General features: G+C 40.2%; 1 protein-coding gene across 1 annotated transcript in view; it reads right to left on the minus strand.

Moving 5' to 3' along the window:
• The window catches only part of shisa7b (shisa family member 7), a 51224-nt gene that overhangs the window by 26280 nt on the left and 4366 nt on the right, over positions 1-20578 (minus strand). The window contains exon 3 of the mRNA XM_085396496.1: positions 805-3885. Coding sequence (XP_085252622.1) covers positions 805-1217 — 413 coding nt within the window. The 5' untranslated portion in view covers positions 1218-3885. The remainder of the gene's footprint in view (positions 1-804; positions 3886-20578) is intronic.

The following is a 20578-nucleotide window of genomic DNA, read 5'->3' on the forward strand; positions in this document are numbered from 1 at the left end:
AGTGGTTGGTGAAGTCCCGTACTGAAGCTTTGAGTTCAGTTTTTTGACCGTCAGTGTCTGCTTTCAAATAAAGACATTACAGTCAAGGGATAATTCTGACTAAGGACACTGCATGCTCATACAGCACACATGGGCTCAACCCCATTCCGTTCCTATTTGATTAGAGAGAGTGTAAAATGTGAATGCAGCTTCCTAGTCTGAAAAATAAAGCCAACATAGACGTATAAAAGTCACTAAGATTTTTCAAATTTGGAACCATTCTACTAAAACTTATGGAGTTTAGCACAATTCAGCACAACATTCATCATGTTTCAGCTGAGTAGTTCAAAATGTGGCCGTATACTTTTTCCAAATTATTAAGAACTCCTGAGAAAACTGTTACCTGACTCATAAAGCACAGCCTTCTTTACTGTTCAAGTGACTCTAACATGGGACAATAATTTAAATGGCCATGCAATAAAAAAAACACTTAAAGCTAGAAAATGAGATTATAAACTCATTTACTAACTAGTTAAAAATCAAGCGAGTAATTTTTCCATAGATTTTTACAACAGCTAACTTCTCTCTGCAGTTACAAGAGTCTCCCCCTGCTGGAGCTAAGACAATGCAGGTTTAAAGCGCCGCCATTGCATCGGCTTTCTGTTTAAAACGCCTCGACTTTGTTCATCTTTAATATTCATTTTATGGATATTAGTTAAAAGTTCTCACAACTAAAAGAGCCCACATACAGAAACATGTTCCATTAGCTTTTAAGACTTAACAAAAACAGTGATAAACACTACACAGAATTTCTGACAACATTACTTGCACAGGTCCACATCCACCAGCTGTCTCGGGGCTGGAGCCACCTGGGCCGCACCGAGGGGAGGCTTCAGTGCTGCCGTTACGTTCCTTGGCAACATGGACTGAGGGAGGGGCTTTGGTGGCAGCTCAGCCATGACCGGTGGATCATCCCCGTCCTCCACCTCTGCCGCTTTTGGCGGCACTTTGGGTCCGGCAGGCAGCCGTGGGAGTGGCGGCTTGTAGCCCGTCAGGAGGAACAAGGTGGTACTCGTTTTACCAGAAGCGGCAGAGCCGCCCCTGCCGGTCAGAGTCCTGATATCACCATCGACAGCGCGTCGCCGAGTGGTGATGGTTACAGTGGAAACAGCGAGGCAGGAGAAAAGCAAGAGGATAAGGGATAAGCAAAGCATCCCCTTTAATATTTTAGACGTCATTGTTTTATCACAAAGTTCTCGAGCCAAAAAAGTCACAAACAGCTTCAAATGTCAGCGAGATCCTCCAAAAAAACCCTCCATTACGAAAAGTTTTATCTGCAGTCTGATGAACTAATCCCTTGGGTTGGATTTCAGCAGATTCACGTTGTTCGAGCAGTGTTTCATGAATGCGTTTGGCGTGTCACTCCGTCATCTGAATGTAAACATTTCCGTCTGAATACAAATCCTTCCCATAAGCAGCGTTTGTAAACATTGAGGTCTTTTAGAGTTTTTTAGGCCCTATGCGATGTGTCTGTACAATGGCTGTAGACCTAAAGTAATCTAACTTAAAATTGATTAGAAATAGAGAATAATGTGGGTTTGTTTTATGGCAGCAGGTATTAAATGTTTAATTTTGGTCTGTCGGTCGACAAAGTGCCGTTTTACAGTCCGTTGGCCTAAAATCTTCAAAACAGGCAGTATTGAGACGTTTTCTGTAAACAAAATGAGTATGAAAAACTGTAAACTCGTCGTATAATGACTCGTCCAGAAGAAGAGTCCTATGTCTCTGAATGCAGGGTGTTCTGGGAGCTGTTTATGGCACAAAAGTCATGTAAGAAACTGCAATGAAAACTGTGGTCTGTAAACATTTAGTGCTGAATGTAAACTTTGTATTCAATGAGCTCTCACAGACGCTGGGTGTATTCTTCTCGGAGTTTGGCACTTCTGTTGTCCTGGGTGGAGAACTAATGTGTGAAAATTATACATGGAAATGAAATCAAATTAAACATCGAGCTCCGTGTGTCTCGTGTCTGTAAACAACAGTGCTGGCAGCTTTAGAGATCTCAGCTCTGTTTGGTGAACAAGCTGAGAGGAAGTCCGTGTAAATTTGGCACAAGCTGTTACTTAAACTTCTCTTACGCCACGCTCACAGTTTGCCCAATAAACCAAATCTCCCTTTCAAAGAATTTAGAGGAAGAGGAGCAGTAAAGGTCAGTATGCTTGAAATTTTGGTTTCGAACAATGGAACGGTGAATTTATGAGTCGTGGGCTGTGAGCGCAACTAATAAAGGTACTATCACTGACGGCATTAAGCAGCATCAAATCTATAAGAAAGAAGTCCTTCCAGCAGCTACCGGAGGACAGACATCAGTTCATTAAGCGAGCGTGTCAAGGCATTCACAAAAGAGTGATCGATGGCGAGGATCTGGTGGATGAATTACAGGAAGAGATGACAGAACAAAGCGAGGATCTATGTGCGTTTGATACCCTCGCGCGAGTGTCTTTGCTCTGAATTTAGCTTGGCCCAGCAGAAGAGGACGAAGGAGGGCTTGGGCCCGGTTCTAGCAGGGCAGCGAGGTTCTGCCCACAGAACAGACATGAAACTGTCCGGATTCATCCGTCAAGACAGAGGAACGCAGGGTGATGATGGGAACTCGACACGACCACTGCCACGCTTGACACCACAGGCTGTGCGATCTAAAAACACGCAGGTAGAAAAAACTTACAAAGCCGCTCTTTCATCCAAAGGAATGAAATTTCGGGTCACTAGCAGTTTCTTCATCGACTCCCTGAATGTGTGTGTGCGTGCACCGACGTGACTGAGGATCACTTTGTTGTAGAGACCTTCAACATCGTGAGCTCTGTAAATGTATTCGTATGGCTGGTGTTCAGTATGGCTTTAGGTTATGTTCTTTTTTGTTATTTTTAAATATCTTTACAAATTTGATTTCCTTCCACAAAAAATGAAAGTACAGTGAAAGGTTTTAAATTGCATGTTTTTAATAGAATAAAAGGAAGAACGCAAAAAAGGTGTAAGAGGTCACTGGGAGTAGATAAAGGGGGCTTTTTAGGTTGTTCGGCGCGGCGTAATCAAGAGCCACGTGTGGAAGAAACAGAAGACGACAAAAGGGCGAGAGGCCTCTCTCGTAGAAGCGACTGGAAGAAGGAGATAGGCAAAGTGTCAACAGTGTTTCACAGCGCAGACTGAAACGACGGCGTACCTCCGAGCCTTTGAGATAGCAGCAGCGGTGGCGGTGGTGTTGCCTCTGTTTATCTGTTTGACGTGGCTCGTGTTGCCTGTCAGTCAAACGCCGTCAGAGTTATCACAGCTTACCACACGCCTCCTCTGCTATGCATAACCATGAGCAGACCGACAGCTGGAGGATTTGTCTATAAAGCACTTTGAACCAATAATGCACTGATCGCCGCCCCAGTGAGAAAAATCACGAAGTTCTAACATTAAAAGCAGCAAACATCGACCAAACGGAATGGATATATAAACTTTTACAGACGTTATCTTGAAATTCAATGTGGTTTTAATGGGACGTTGGATGTTTTAATGTATTTGTGGGTGATGTATCCAAAGCTGGGTGACTAAATAAACTCTTTATATGAAGAGTTGTAGATTTTTTTGCTTCTTCTCTTGACACAGTCGGTTTGGCACCTGGTTTTGGTTGTGATTGGAACAAAAGAGCAGTCAGAAATCGTGATTCCAACCACATAAAAATAAAAAGAGTGGAAAAGGAGCAGGAAGTGTTCAGAGCCTCGGCTCTGAAAACAGCTGAGAAAGTCCTCCAGGAAAACCTCCACTTGGCACAGGGACGGTCCGGATCAGATCCTTTACTCTGTTTCTTCAAGTCTTCCCGTCTCTCACAGGTTCGCGTCCACTTCTTCACCGGCTTTCACACTGCAACATAAGAACAGGAAACACAGGGTGTTGTAAGACGTTTTGCTGAGCTGGCTGTTATTGGTGCAGCGTCTCCACAGAGATATACTCAACTTATGGTGGGGGATGGGCATGCTGTGAAAGGATGCTTTCAGAACTAAACCAAGTTGTTTGTGCTTAATAAATAAATGGCCAAGCTAATCAAGTTGCATTCCACGTTCATAGACTGCAGCTGGCAGTCCTCGCTCTGCTTTGCAGCCTTGCCACATGAACCAGCGCTCCACCCGCTGCAAGTTCTGGTTAGGATGACCTTCACTGCAAAACAAGAACTACTTCTGCAGTCTGACCACAGCAGCACAGCAGCAACGTGGCAGCAGGTTAACTTAACACAGCAAGAGAGAGGCACTTCATCTATGTATTTATTAGTGGCTGAACTAATATTACTATATTATTAACTATATTAGTAATATTAGGGTTTGGTGGCATGTTTAAAATGTGTCTGTTTCCAACCAGAATTTGCTGTTATACTTGTGAGGTGTGTGCACCGAGCAAAGCATTTTTTCTTTTTGGTTGTGCTAGCTTGTCTCCTCTGCTTTGCTCTCTGTTTCACCATGTGCATAAGCTCCTCCCCCTACACAGAGCGAAAGACAACACTGGGAACAGGAGGAAAAAAGCTTTTAGCCCCCCCCCCCCAAAAAAAAGCCTGCCAACATGCTGTATCAAAGTATGGTACGGCAGCTGCACTAAGGCGGACAGAGCGAGACTTCAGCGTGTAGTCAAGGCAGCACAGAAGATCATCGGCTGCTCTCTTCCCTCCCTGATGGGCATTTATTCTTCCCGCTGCCTCAGCAGAGCAGCAAACATCATCAAAGACAGCTCCCACCCTGGTTTTAACCTGTTCAGCCTGCTTCCCTCAGGGAAGCGCTACAGGTGCATCAACACAAAGACCCACAGACTCAAGAACAGTTTCTTCCCAAAGGCCATAACCACCCTTAACTCATACACTTACCGATAACACAGTCCCATCCCTCCATTTTCCCATTTCCCCCTATAAACCACCACTGTGCAATACCATGTTCTATGTGCAATAACCCGAACTGTATATACATCACACTATTTATTTACATATTTACTTTTTTACATCAGATTGTATATTTTTACATTTCATATATTTTGTTTCTGTTAATACTGCTCATATGTATATAGTGCTGCAGAACTGTTGGAGATGCTCTGTATCTCACTGAACAACTGTATAGTGACAATAAAGGCATTCTATTCTATTCTATTCTATATTGTCAAAACAAGGCCACAGCTCATTTAAAATGACCACTCCTGGTCTGAAATGTTTACACGATGGAGGGGTTAATGCTGCACACCTTTTTCTTCTGCTCACAAGGAGATTTTGAGACTGGCTTTGTTACTTCCTGTGTCAAGAAACAAAACCCTAGAATTTAAGTTGAGATTGAATTTAGGCAGGAAATCCGTTATTAGGGCAACTGCGAAACAAGCCAGGAGGCTGGTGGTAATTTCCTATACTACTCTTGCATTGAGTACAGCTTCTTGACACTGAAACTGTGCTCAGCTGAAGGAGCTACAGCACACAAACATACACAAAAAACATCAGCTGACAGAGGAGATGGGAGCAGCTGTGATGTGACTTTGATAAAAAAGAGAGCAGACGACATGACAGATGCCATATGGACTCATTTGACAGAAGAACAGAGGAAAGACAGACCACAGATGTGTGTCTGTGTGTTTGTGTGTGTGTGTTCTGTTTGCAAAATGAGGCCTCCAGTGTTGGGAGTGGGAGGCATGCATAAGAGCGCTCTCAGGAAAAAAAAAATCTAACGCACCCTCATTTTCTTGCTCTTAATTAATGCTTGCAGTTTACACTTAAATCTGCTCTGACTGACATTTATTTCCTGTGACATCACAAAGTCTACAGTCATCTTGTTTAAAAAAACATGCAAGTTTCATAAAAAACATGGCATTATAATGCAGTGACAAACTAATGTAAAGCAACAAACAAACAGATATTATTTAGGTTATTCAATGCATCAGCTATTCTTCATATGCACATGTAACAAATCTCTGATCTGGGAATCGGGGATCATTATATTATCCTACTTCATATAACTGTCAGAGCAGGAGCAGAGAGCAGAAATGAAGATGGAGAATTAAATGTCTCTACGGGGCTGTGGATGAGGAGCTTAATGGCCAAATTGTCCCTGAGAAGTATTTTCTTAGGTTTTATTTTAAGTTATCAAAGTGTTTAAAGTATTTAAATCAACTAAAGCCTAAATGTGTTTTACTTTCAGAAGAAGAAGAAGAAGAAGAACAAGAAGAAGAAGAAGAAGAACAAGAAGAAAGAAAGAAAGAAAGAAAGAAAGAAAGAAAGAAAGAAAGAAAGAAAGAAAGAAAGAAAGAAAGAGTATTAAGGGTTTTTCTTCACTGGGTCAGTGTCTGGCTGCACTGGATGCAACTCAGGGGTTAGAAGAAGAATGGAGTCACTCAATGATGCAACAACATTTTCTATTACAGGAAGGGAGCAAAATATTGAAAAAAAACTGATAGAACAAACAAAACAAGAGTTAAAATAGAAAATTTCATCCAGTTTTATTTTCTCCTTGAAAGCAAAGGCAGCTTTTATTCTAATCAGTTCATTCATTTATAACCCAGTGTGCTGCTATCTACAGTTATTCCACTAGGAAAGGATCTAAATATATTTTGGATCTCAGTGTTTACGTGAATGGACAGCAAATATTAGTCTTCATAATCCACAGAAAAAATAATAACAGATCAGGTATTGTTTTCTTAATTTATACACGTGCGTGTATCCATCTGTAATAAAGAAAAATCACTCTGGGGTCACACCAGGAACAATTCCAGCATATTAATAACTATTTGCTGTGGCGAACTCTTGTTTATAATGCAGCTTAGAATACAAACCTTAACTTCTGTAATTAGAAGCCCCAAATTACTCTGGCACCTCCAAAATCAAAATCCTGGCACTTCGCCTGACATATGCCACTACATGCCTCACAATGAAAACGTACACTGCTGTGCAGCACGGTTAAATGAGAGAGGAAAATATCTAGCTGACTAGTCCAAAAGTGTGAACACTTAAAATTGGGTTAAAAAAAATCGGTGTATAATAGAAAAGAGGTCTTGCTAACTACTAAAACATCTTTATTTCAATAGTTAGCTGCTGACTAACCAGGACGCCAACTTTTAATTTGTAGAGTCAAGTAGTAGAATCGATTCCCTCCCTTCTGGAGAAGCTTCATTAATGATTTGCCTTTTACAGTTAGATAACTGACTCTGAGACTATATTTGTAATAGGCTACTTTGTGATCTTCCCTGTAATAAGTCTCCATTGAGGAACAAGTCAGATGTTCTGACTGCCAGTTAAAAATGCAAATGAACAGTTTTTGAGGAAGACCGACTCCACATTAATTTGCAGGATGAACAATCCAATAGAGAAACAGGCAAAAGTGCAGTAAACACTTCAGAAGGTTGCACACGAGGAAACATGAAAGCTGGCTGCAAAGCTTGAGTAACAAAAAAGAGCAAAGAAAGGAGAACATCTGCAGGTGTGAATACTGAGGACACTAATCCAACCCACGGAAGTGTAAGAAAAACAAGACTTCAGAATAAAACAGGAAGCAGAACTGAATAATCAGTTCTCCAAACATTAAAGAAATGTTCTTCCACACGTCTATTACCTCCTTTAGCAGAGGATACACTGGAGCATCGTTCATGAGATGGAAAGGAGATAATTAAATTCCATAATAACAGCACACCCTCTGACCAGAAAGAACAAATAAAAAAGTGGGACAAATCATGTACATGCTACTTATAGATGCATTTGCACTTCATGCCATAACCTGCAGATATGTTTTAGACTTCACTAACAGGCTGTTAAACCCTCAGCTGAACTCGGCTGAAATCAAACCTGCCTTTTATTGAGATGTCACGTTGTGTGAAGAGGATAGATTTAAGTTCCACATGTGAGTTTAACAAAGTGTGTTTAAGGTTTAAGGTGTATACTTCAGTTTCCATTAGTAATAGCCATTCATGGATTACAGCTGTTAAGACCATCATGATTTAATTTTTACTTTGGGTCAGCTTGGAGAAACGATGGATGGAGGGAATTTTAGTTCAGTCACTGAAATCCTAAACATGGAAGAGAAAAAGAATTACACTGGATCACATCTCTGGAAGGAAAAAATTAGAAAATACAATTTATTTTACTGTCCTCCTTCACACCCTTCCATCACCTCATGACATTTGATCACGTTTTGATGCTCAATCATCCAGGTAAGAAAATCCCAGAAAGTTGATTCTGACTTGGATGAGTGACAAAATGTTTCTTCTACTGAAAACACAATGTCTGAGATAAAGTGGTTAGAAAAAAGGAGTCAAGCCAGGATTGTACCACTGCAAGCCTGAGTGACATAAACATCATGATCAGACTGCTCGGGTGTCGTGGACCTGACATGTAGTTACAATTGTGGAGCACGTGGGTTCCAGAGTAGGGTATGCCACAGGGTTCAGACGGGTTTGCGGGAAATAACTAAACACAAAAGTCCTGACCTAACTCATTTTTAGGTTACTCTCTTAATTCAAACTCTGTGAAAATACCTCCATTGTTTTATTTCTACATCTGACTGTTGCTTCTTTCTGGAGCAAAGAAAAATGAGATCAGCAGCAGGACAAGAATCAGTCCCCAGAGAAACAACAATACCTACAGCCAACAAAAGCTCCAAAGGCAAAACAAGCAACAGTGAAAAAAGAAGAAGAGGAAAAACAGAATTAATTATTAAATATAAAAGGTTGAAGAGAAGAGTATAAGAGAACAGAATGTTCCAGGGTTAGGGTTAGAGCTGACAGGAACTATTTCTTGAGTCACAGCAACCTCAATAACGCGGTCCTCTCTGCTGGAAAGTTCTGGGCGCTCTGCTGCCCTGACAGCCTGGCTTCACATCAGCGTGCCTCGACCCTCCGGGGGCTTTTCCGACTCGCTTCCTCAGATGTTGTAATTAAGAAGCCTCCGCTGACAAATAGTTTGACTTCCACTGGCTTTCTAGGCAGTAAGAGTATTAATTCAATAATAAAAAAATCAAAATCTGTGAAAACGTGCACAGAAATAAAGATGTCCAGACTTCATGGATTAACATGGCGGGGTTAACACTGCGCTCTTCTCTGGGAAGTCAAAGTGAGGGGATTTTAAATTCATTGCGAGCGTGTTTATCAAAGGATATGCTGCTTGTTATTGTGCATTAATCTGTGATTAAGGGTCAATTTTGCAGTGAAAGAGCGGTCAGGAATATAATGCAACATAAGGAAATGGCTCCAAAATGTCCTGTGTGCCCTGTTTAAACCTCCTAATGAAACATTTCCTACAATACACGGCAGATAAACGATTCCAAACAGGAAATCAGAGCGGCATTAAGGCAGCCAAACACACACGCTATTAAAAAATTAGGACCTTTGTTCCATCTTCCAGCCACGCGGCGACCTCTCTGCCCACCGTGTCTTCCTATCTTCCTGCATGTGCCCGAGCTGCTCTTGTTCTACCTGCCTCTGTGTGCGAATCTGTCCATCTGCATAGACCCCTGCTGGTCTCCCTGCTTTTCCTGTCCTCCTGCTGATCTCGGCCATTCGTCTTGCTGTGTGTGGTGCACACATGTATGGATTTGTCCTGCTGCCTGTATACCTGCAGCGCTGCCTCCCTGCCAAGAGTGCACGCCAGAATACTAACATAGTGGATGGTGTAGTACAGCTGTGTCCCATTTACATCCTGCACACTAAAATATGCAGTATGTATAATTTATATAACCGTTTCTATGTGGATGCAGTGCACTGTTTAGCAGCAGTGGGTGATATGACAGGAAGCAGGGAGGAACATCACCTGCAGCTTAAGCTTTAAATTCCTATCAGGATGCCGGTTTGGTAAATTATCCCCCAAATTTTTATCTTTTAAGATCTGAAATAAACTGAAGCTGCGATATAAACGTTATTAGATAGAATGTGATTCTCTAACGAGGGACTCCATCCCTATTGTATTGTGCTAGCAGGGAATGATTTCTGATTCTCAAAGGCAATATTTTTAATTAATCTTGCTGTTTTAAGCGCCCTTCAGTAGCTCCTTTATTTCCTTCATGCAGTGAATTATGGGAAACTATTGTACATCGATATTAGACTCATAAATACAAGAGAAAAGTACCGTCAAGTGTAACTGGTTTGGCATTAATATGAAGTAGTGAATTTTACCTTCGACTTAGAATTTAGTTTTAGTAAAGTACTATAATAATCTATCAGAATCTTTAATATTCTACTCTAATCTTTTCCAATAGATTAGATGAAACGTTATTAATCCCTCAGGTGGGTTCCTCTGGGAAATTCAGTAATTTCAATGAACATTATCTACAGTAATTTATGCCAACTGCTGTAATCCTGAGGAAAATGTACTTCAAAATGCAGTTATTTTAAGCACCCTGTGTTACAAAACCTAAATGTATGAGTAATGCCTCCCTGAGTGATGCAAACATTCAGAGGCGTGGTGCCAGTCTGTCGACTCTCGGCCATATTGTGCTTCATTTACCATGAACCAGATAACCTATAGTTCAGTAGGCACATATGGAGCACTTAATCCCCGGTCACAGGGAGATATGAGGTCTCCAGCCCTCACAGGAGAACAAAGTCATTCTCAAACAGCCAAAATTTATTTTAAAAAATGAATCCAGGCATTTGTATTTTCCTTTTGAATCTTTACAGGATGCATTCAGACATGGACAATTGTTGAAAGTGATCATATCAGAGCTGCAGTAAGATATCAGTTGGATGTTTTCTGGACAAAAATCAGGAAATGAGATGACATTTAACCTGCTGATGTTAAACTTTGGTGCCACATCGATTTCGTGCTGGCTAAATGTGCAGAATAGAGCAAAGACATGCAAGCACCACACTTTATATTGATGGTTCATCTGCTCAGCAACAAAAAAACAACCCAAACAAAACAAACCTGACAGTATTTGCTACTGGCTGTCATTTTAAACACTGATATTAGCCACTTGGCCCAAACTCTGTCATGAGCATCACTTTGCCAAAGGATACTGTGAGCTGTTTTAGATACCTGCAGCTTTCTGTGTGTTCTGACTGCAGAAACCAGCCCTGTAGGAGAACATTTACCTCCTGAGCAGCCCTGAACAAAAAAGGGAGCAGGGAGCTGAGTTAAACCAATCTCAAGTTTGAAGCAAGTAATAAGAACAAATTAAAAGGACAGAAGAATAGATGTAGATAGATAGCATCCCTACAGCCTGAAACCATCAGCTATAAACATAATCGGAGGTTATGATATGTAACCAATGTTCCCTCAGTTGTTGTTCTAACTTAGAACAGACGTCTTAATCAAAGCTGTTGTAAAATATCACTTCATCCAAAGTCAAACAATCCAAGAGCCATCTTGAAACAACTGAATTCCCTCATTTTGGTACTTATGTTATAGGATGAGCTAAACGAGCATGTCAGTGGGGACTGGGGCATCCATCTGGTGGCTCACACACTGCACACAGGCTCCAAGAACCAATTACAAGGGCTGTTCCATTCCTGCCCTGATTTCCTGCAGTGGCAAAAAATTAGCAAAAACCCAGGCAAGAAAATAGACTCATGAATAGAAGCCATACAAACTCTACAAAAACGAGCCACGGTTTGCAAGCAGGACCCGCCTGCTGTGAGGCAACACTGATAACCACTGAGCCACCACGCTGAGATCGATCAGATAAAAAAAAAATCTGATCCAAGAACACGGAAAACATGGAAAACTTGCATCCAGAAACAGAAATCAATAGATTGAAAGTTGTGGGAATTTCATGATCTACTGTGAGACAGCGATAGTTATAAGCATATCATTTTGTGTTATGTATCAACACACACAAATACTTAAGCACTGATGGCTGCCTCCAGCTTACAGTATGTGTGTATATGTCCCTGTATGTCTGTCCCGCTGCTTCATGCCTGCCTGACTTCCTCCTTTACAGAAACACACAAGCTTTAAAGACACAGACGCTCCCTGACAGGCAACGAGTTAGTGCAGCAGACCCCCGCTCCACCTCCCCATAACACACACATGTGCACACACTCCATCTCTCCTCTTCATCCCTCCATCCATTCACTCCCTCCCTCTCCGACAGAGCGTGGGCTGAAGCATCTCTCTCAGAATAGCACTGCAGCATTGAAAAGAGAGAAAGCAAGAAAAAGAAAAAAACAAGAGGACAAGAAGAAGAAGAAGAAGAAAAATAACGACTTTTGTTCCTGTTATTATCTGGATCGTCTTTTTTGTGTGTTTTCTGCAACGGTTTCAGTCAGTTCCGCTGACTTGCGTCCGTATCAACCATGTCGGTCGGCTGTCATCTCTCAGGAGTTTTTTTTTATAAATATATATACATGATTCCTTTTTCTCATTCACTGTCTTCCTCCTCCACCTCCTCCTCCCTCCTCTTCTCCCATCCATCTTCACTAGTTTCAAATCATTCTCATTCCCTTTTTTACACCATCTCCCTTTAACTCCTCTGCCCCCCCCCATTCTTCTCCCTTTCCTCCCACCATTCACTACACTTCCGTCTCTCTGAAGCCTGATGGGAAAAGTTCCAGTGCATGAGGGCATGCAGCAGAAACAGGAGCAATATGGCTCAGTATCGCAATGTGGGCCGGGGCGAAGCTGGCAGAGCCGTCGCTGCAGTGAACTCGGGCCATAAAGGTCAGTGCACTGCCCTTGTGATGCAGCAGTGGAATAAAACTGGTTTAAAAATAAAATCCATTAATGTAGCCTAGTTTTCAGATGATAACACGGAGTCGGGAGTATTATGAGAGACTCATGCTTCCATTAACTCTCATCGCAATGAAACAACATAATGTTATAATGATTTATTTCAGAGCTGAGTAATCTGGTGTTTGGTGGGCTGATCCACTACAACACAGTTTAACAAAGCATATTTAGACCTGCAAAATACAAACAGAGCACACTCGGGTCGATAACTGTGAGATTTAGTTTCATTTTACAGGCAGCACATAGCTTTAATGAAACTTTATTTAACTTCTCGCATTTGACTCCAGGAATCAGCTTCAAACACTCCCCACACAGCTGCTGTTTATGAGGGGCATCCTATCAGAAGACAGCTGGCTTAAAGGGGAGGAGCTAAAACTTAGAGTTTTAGAGAATGAACTGAAGGAAGGAACCATTTTGAACTGTAAAAGAACACGCTATTAGCACTATTAGCACACGCTATTACAATCAGGAAATGTATTGCTTATTACAAACTACAGCTCACAGCTTCATTTCCAAGAAGAAAACATGCCTGTACGGATGATGTGAAAATTGCCTTTGTCACTTTTGTTTTTTGCCTGAAACTTCAGCCTTTGTAGTGCGACTGTTAGCCCAGCTGCACTGTTATCCAATTCTTTTTCAAAACTACCGTGACTAAAGCGCTGCATTTAGAGAGTCCTTGAGTTCGGAAACACCCGACCAAAGGCTGTGATGATCATGACTCAGTTTCCAAATGCATCTTCGTTGTGGGCGTGTTATACATTCAAGTATCCTAAAACTTCTCTATGACCGGATCAACTCCCCCTCAGACAAGAGCAGCCAAACATTTAAACGTCACTTTACAAACTAGCAATGGAAAAGTCTCATCGGGCGTATCAGAACTTTACTTTTCATTATTCTATATTTTTTAAGAGGAAAAATGCAATCTATATTGATTGCATTTCTCATACGTGCTGTATACAAATTAACGTTCTTGAGCAACAAACTTCAACAGAACTGCATTGAATTAAAAGCTAATCACTAAATCCACCCCTGCTCTGAACAGGAACTTGTGACTGACAGTTCCTACAGCTAAACAATCAGCTGCCTAATAGATACTTACAATCATTAAGCCATTTATATATAATTAAGTCGCCTCTGTGTGTGGGCTTATGCTGCTATAATGACTAGCACACCTGGCACAGAGAGATGAACTACTGTGTTTCTCTCTGTCTTATGGACATTTGCGTTTCCATATTTACATGCAAAACACTGTCAGCGCTGACTCTAGGGACGTGTTTCCAACTTTTAAATATTTTATTCTCCTCACTGTTGTTACAAAGAGAAGTGTTTCTCTCTTTCTGTGCCGCAGCATGTAAGAGGAGTAAAAAACATAAACAACAGGAAATGCATTGAGTCCATTTAGGTAAGGGGACATGGACTTATTGTGATAACTATATGTGGAACAATCAATCAAGCCTACATGTGTGTCAGTCACTCCACAAAGATACATTTTAGCATTAGGAAAACCTGATCTATGAATCATAAAGTCTAAATGATTTCCTTTGTCTCACTTTAAGTGATATTTGGTGAAATTCATTCATTTCTAAAGTTCTGCACAGGAACACAAATCCTGTTCATTCACTGTGGTCCATCTGGCCTACTTTCACAGAGTCGCTGTATATCTTCGTGTCCCAGTTCCTCGGGACACACACCATGAAAATGCCACATCCTAACATAAAGGGACTAGCTCACAGTGTTTGGGAGTTTCTGAGGCACTCCATCCAGGATAAACGATTTTCATCAGGGCCTGAGACGCTGATAAAGACTTGATACGTGTTGGTTTGTCTTGCTTGCTGAATTGCTTGAGGTATACATTTATTTTTTACATGTTTTAAATTCGTAGCTGGTGTTAGAGCACCTGTTGGATAAGCCTTTAGAGCCATATAACATTTCCCTTTTCTCTTTTTTTGCACAGTATTTGGATTAATTCCAACAGAACCTTGAAAAATGCATTGCATGCTTATCAAGCGAAGGTCCTGCAAGACACAAAATCAATGCAGCAGAGATAAAATCCTGCCTTTTTGAGTAGTTAATGCTGAATAAACCAAATGAGATGTAGATGGAAATAATATTCCTGTTGTTTTCTTGATTAACTGATTCATTGTTTAGTCTTTGACGAAGAACATTTTAGACATTTTTACTTTTATTTATTCTATTTTGCTTTACTGAATTTATTGAGCTATTTTACTTTAATGACACACTTAATTTTACTACATTCAGATTTTTGATTGGAATTTATCCTATTTCAAAAATCATCTTATTTTTATTATTGTTCTGATTTTTACATTTCAATATGTTTCATTTAGATTAGCCCAGTATTGTTTGATCTGTATATTTGTTAGGTGGTTGCTAGATGTAAGGTATTTGTAATAAGTTATTTCTTCCAGGACCTTGATGTCAGCTTTTCAGTTCATACATGTTCTTATTAGTTTCCTAGAATATTCGCTTCACCTTCCTTTTAGCTTCTAGCTTTCAGGGATCAACCTCCTCAAGCACGACTTGACTTGTCTTTCAGATCCTTTCTGGACTCCTCCTGTCCTTAAGAGTTACTTTTTCCAGTAGGAACTCTTAACTCCCAATGAGTACACACCCGCATAGAGTACCAAGACTATTTGTACCATCATACACACAGTCACCATTTGGTTTGGTGTGATGGGCATGGCTGCCCTGGTAGTCAATCTACCACGGGCTTTCATAACACCATTTCTGTACAAGGCTGAAATGATCTATTCAGCCCTCTTTGTCTTTGCTTTGGCCCGAGGTCTCCTCAAGCATCCAGGCTAGCAACACTGTAGTACAAGTTGTTATTACTGTGTTCCTCTTCCCTTTGGATTTTTGGCAGTTTCTCCATTTTTAAGAACTATTCTATTCTATCAACCTCCACAGCCTATCCACGCCTGGTATGTATCCTGAGTCCCTCAGATTTTGGTATAGCTTTATTATGGTACCGGTGTTGTAGACACCTAGGTACTTGGCCAAAGACACGCTCATGGTCTGGTTTATTGTTGCCACTAGCAGTGACAGGCTTCACTCACATACTATATCATGCACAATTCAAGTTTTAAAGTTTTTATTTTGTAAAACTGAAATTGGCTACGATGGTTTTACAAGGTGTTATAGATGCTTGAAGGCTGCAAATGGGTCATTTTAGCCCAATGGTAGGTGGTTGCTAGGCAACATGATAAAATCATGATATCTGATAGCGATAAGAACTTTCAGAGGCATAAGACGTACCTGTTGTTGCTCATCTATAAGTACCTTTTGATTTTAAAGCCACCTTATAGGAAAAAATAGAAGAATGTTGCTTGATAATATTAATTTTAAGGATATATAATTAATTATAATATTTAAATATAATTATAAGGGATATTAAACTGTTGTTACTATTATTATTATTATTATTATTATTATTATTATTATTATTATTATTAATAATAATAATAATAATAATAATAATAATAATAATAATAAAAGTATAACAGTTATTATTATGGGATGCCGTATGCAAAAGTTCTTTTTTACATGATGCACTCAGTTTATTGCACCATATGCTCTGCTCATAACTGTGAAGCAGACAGTGACAGCCACTGTGAATGAGGAGAATAGTGAGACATCTCACAGATATCTCTCAGATTTATCCGCTTGTTACTCCCAAAGCTGCAGACCTGCGAAACCGCTCTGAATATTTTCCTCAAAAGATTATCGAGCATAATTAGTCAGTTGGATCTCGACGATCTCCATTCCTGCGCCATGGGAACAGAGGTGCAGTTTTTGCTGCGACGGTTTCAGAAGGCGTAAATTAAACATAATGTTTTGCTGTCACGTACATGCAGCAGTGGGATGTTTGCCACGCACGCCCATCTGCTGAAGGTGATGGATAGGACTTGGTGAAAAAAAGAAATGAATGATTTTTTTTTTAAAATGGCCGCACGGAGCTGCACCTCCCTCACAGCCAACTGAAAGGTGTCGGCGCAGCGACTGGCTTTTTCAGTTCTCATTTAGCCCGTCGTACACAACTCGAGGCCTGAGTGCGATGACTAACCTCTTGGTAAATAATTTCAGTTTGAGCAGCTCAAACAGTGACACTGGCAAGCAGCTCTGACAAAACAAGTCAACAGACACTCTGCAACAACAATCACTTCTGCCAAGAGTCTCAGACCCGATGTTGTGGGAAGATACCAGAGAAAGTCAATACATGGATACAATTTGAGAGTTTCTCTGTGTGGAAGGCACTGTGGTTAACCCCCAAGCAACCGAGCGAAATTAGCTATTGGAGCCAATTATGCCCATATTGTATCAAAAAGAGATAAAGTAGAGGTAAAATGAGATGGGGATTCAAGACCTTATATTCTGGATTAACTGGAGGGTTTTCAAGGAGTTTTTAGGAATTTGTTTTTTACATGATGAATTACAACAGTCCACTGTAGGAGTAATAAATGCATGGACTAGTTCTTCAGTATCACCGAATCTTTTAACGGCTCCTTTTGCTTGTATTATACACACACTGATTCCTTTACCTATGATTTATTAATTTTGGTTTTCAATAATTTTTTTTGACAACCACAAATTATACAAACAAGACAATCGTCATGTGTTACTTTTTACAAACAAGGTATGTTTGAATTACAGTATGTTCACATCATGTTAACACCAAAATATAGATGCCCTGGTCACTCTGTAATACTTTTGTTAACAGCAAATTAAAATGAATATACAGTGCTGTTTAAATCAGTTAAAAAACATTTTATGGATATTTGATGTTTTAAATATTGTGCATAAACACAAAAGCTTTTTCTGCAGAGTACTTTCAGCTTGTAATCCATAGATCACTGCAAAACTTAATCTAGTGATCTGAAGTGCAACTACAATAACATCAAAGCCTATAAACAAATATATTTTAAATAACTCTTCATTATCGTGGGCATAGCTCCTGTAAAAAACAAAGAGAGGCTGTTAAAGCTTAATAAGTTAAGAAAATTATTTAGTATTGGATCCATTAGGGCTGTGCGATATGACCAAAATCTCATATCCCGATATAAAACATCTATCGTCCGATAACGATATAAAACACAAAAAATTTAATATTTTCTGTAAATTCTGTGAATCTTGGGTAGGTGAAGTGTTTCTAGCTGGGTGTCGTGTACCTGGAGTCGAGTGTTTTAACCGATGCATGAAACGATACATTTTTAGACATAAGTTGTAACGGCCGCCGTTTTCTTTGTGAGTATTGATTACACGGCGTGTTCTGGGGAAAAGCCTGTTCTAACGTTTATTTTTTAGCACCTGATGACTCTTTTTTTGCTTCTCATCCGTCAATAATACTTTTTCACATGATTCCGTTTATTTTGAAAAGTCTCAACAGGATCTTGAGCTTTATTGTGAAAGGTTTATGTGGAAAATAAACAAGTGAACATGCGATGGTTTTACCGTCGTTGTTGCTAACGACAACCCATAAAAAACAGGCGCTTGTCCGTCCGTAGTGTGGTTATATTAAATATAAGAGAAAGAGAGAACTTTAAGAAATGAATATAGTCACTACAGTGACCATCAAAACGATAAAAAAATATTGCTGTAAACAGTTTATTTTGCGACACCACAAAACAATCGATAGCGTAAAATGATTTTATACGTTTTTATATCGTCATCCGATATATATCGTTATATCGAACAGCCCTAGTATCCATGTTTTTTTCATTTTCCTGTCACTGTCTGCAAAATAAGACATTTTTCCAGGAAATGCATTTACACGTCGATTACAGAGGACATCAGAAACCTCATTAAATCTAGCAAGGAAGTCTCTTTGTTGACAACAACTGCTTAATTTAGAACAAAGTCATATTCTCCCACACAAAAACACAAACTGTATTAGATGGTAAATATCATGGAGACCTTCTCAGTTCTTTTGATGTAGGGGAATATTAAATGAACCACACACAGTCAAATAGAAATGGATAATATGACCTAAAATCTCCACTTTATAATAATGAAGTCACACTTTTTCATAACTCCATCCTGACCGTGTGTCTGATATGTCTACACTAGCCAATTATAACTGTGGCAGCCTCAAAATGTTGGGAAAGGATTGTGGGCATAACCTTGGATGTCTTCTAACTTTCACTCTGAGTGCTCATTTTACTCATTAGTATAGCTGATATCACAGCACAGACATTATCTTTAATGCATAAGGTGATTTTGTCAGACTCCGCTCTGCCCACTGAAGCTTTGCATATTCCCGTCGATTACTGTCAAACCACCAGAGTGCACCAGCTCTACTTTTCAAGCATACCCTCTCCAACAACAACAGCTGGGTGGTATAGTTTTATTTCCCAGCCTGTAATGGGCTCGGGAAATCTGTTAAAGTCGCTCACACCTTTGGCCATTATCAGCAACCCAGCTTTTAACTGACTACGGGTTTTTATTTGAGGAAATGTGATATTTCATTTAGTGGAAGATTGATAATGTCAGTGATTCACTGAATCTGATTTACAGTCCAGCCACTAGCATCTCACCACGATCTATTATGTTGGAGGCGGTTACTCTAATTCACAGAAACCTTGAGCCACTCATGCAAGGACAATATGCCAGATGAAAATAAGGTGCACACACTCTGAAGCTCTGCAGCTTTCATCCATTAGTCATCTCATCTAAAAATATTAGAAAAAAAAACAGAAAGTCACTTAAATCCATCAAAGTGTGAATAACAGGCTTTGTTCTACTTTGCCATTGCATAAGGGATGTGAATGACTCCAAATAACCTCCACAGACACTGAGTCTGCTCCACTGTCGGTCCCAGCTGATACGGGATCAGCCAGCACTGAGCCCAACCAGGACAGACACATGTCAGCATTCACACTGTTAATTAAGACGTCTGCTTTGCACCATTTTTTCAGATAAAACTAATGAAGAGTATTATATGAAATATACAATAGCCAAGAATGATACAGTTAAATATCACTCAGCTTAAAACTAAAAATATGTGTTTAAACTAGCGCTGTCAGCGTTAATCTCGTTAAAATGACGTTAACGCCATAACCGCATTAAAGCAGCAAGTCTCCGTTAGCGAGGGGCTGCTAACGCGCTAACCGCGCCAAAGCGTTGACGCCATGCAGCCCCACAGCACTAGTTTAAACTAATTTTAGCTAACTGAAATAAAAATAATCTAGACTAACTAAAATGTTATTGTGTAACATTCAAATTTTAGTCTTTTGTCTTATAAATAAAACAATAAAACCTAAACTAAATGAGCATACCTCCTCTTAAAATGAACTGAAACTAAAGGGAAAATACAAATAAATCTAATAAGAAAAGTCAAAATTTTAAAATGTATAATAAATCTTTGGGTTTAAATAGCACATGTTTTGGTATGAGTGTGCTCAACTTGAGATCATCCTTTTAAAAATACACCTACAGGTGTTGGATCCGGTCGAGTCACTGCAGAGCACAAAAGAACTTGTTCCTTCCTGAAGGTTGCTGCAAGCTCAGAATACCATCAGTCATTTGTGCCCACGTCTCCAGTGATGACGTGAACACCTGAGACTGCACACAAGCTGCCGGTGAAATTCCCCAACATCCGGGGTTGGGCTCAAGGTCAACCATCCCCCTCTGAGGAGGGGGCCACTGAAGGCATGACCACCATCAACCAGATTAATCACCGCTGACTCATGAAACAACCATGATTAATGGCGAAGCTGCAGACGATCCACCTCCTCCACCGCACTTGGAATGTGCTGCCGGACCCAACGTGCACTAGCACGCTGAAGTCAACAGCCATGCGACAAAGGACAGCAACTTAGAGCCTTTTATGACATTAAACTCTGCAACTCTGCCCAAAATAAACCACATTTT

Source organism: Rhamphochromis longiceps, linkage group LG22 (assembly GCF_057381845.1).
Source record: "Rhamphochromis longiceps isolate RC_006_pf linkage group LG22, R_longiceps_female_GT1.1, whole genome shotgun sequence".
NCBI lineage: Eukaryota > Metazoa > Chordata > Actinopteri > Cichliformes > Cichlidae > Rhamphochromis > Rhamphochromis longiceps.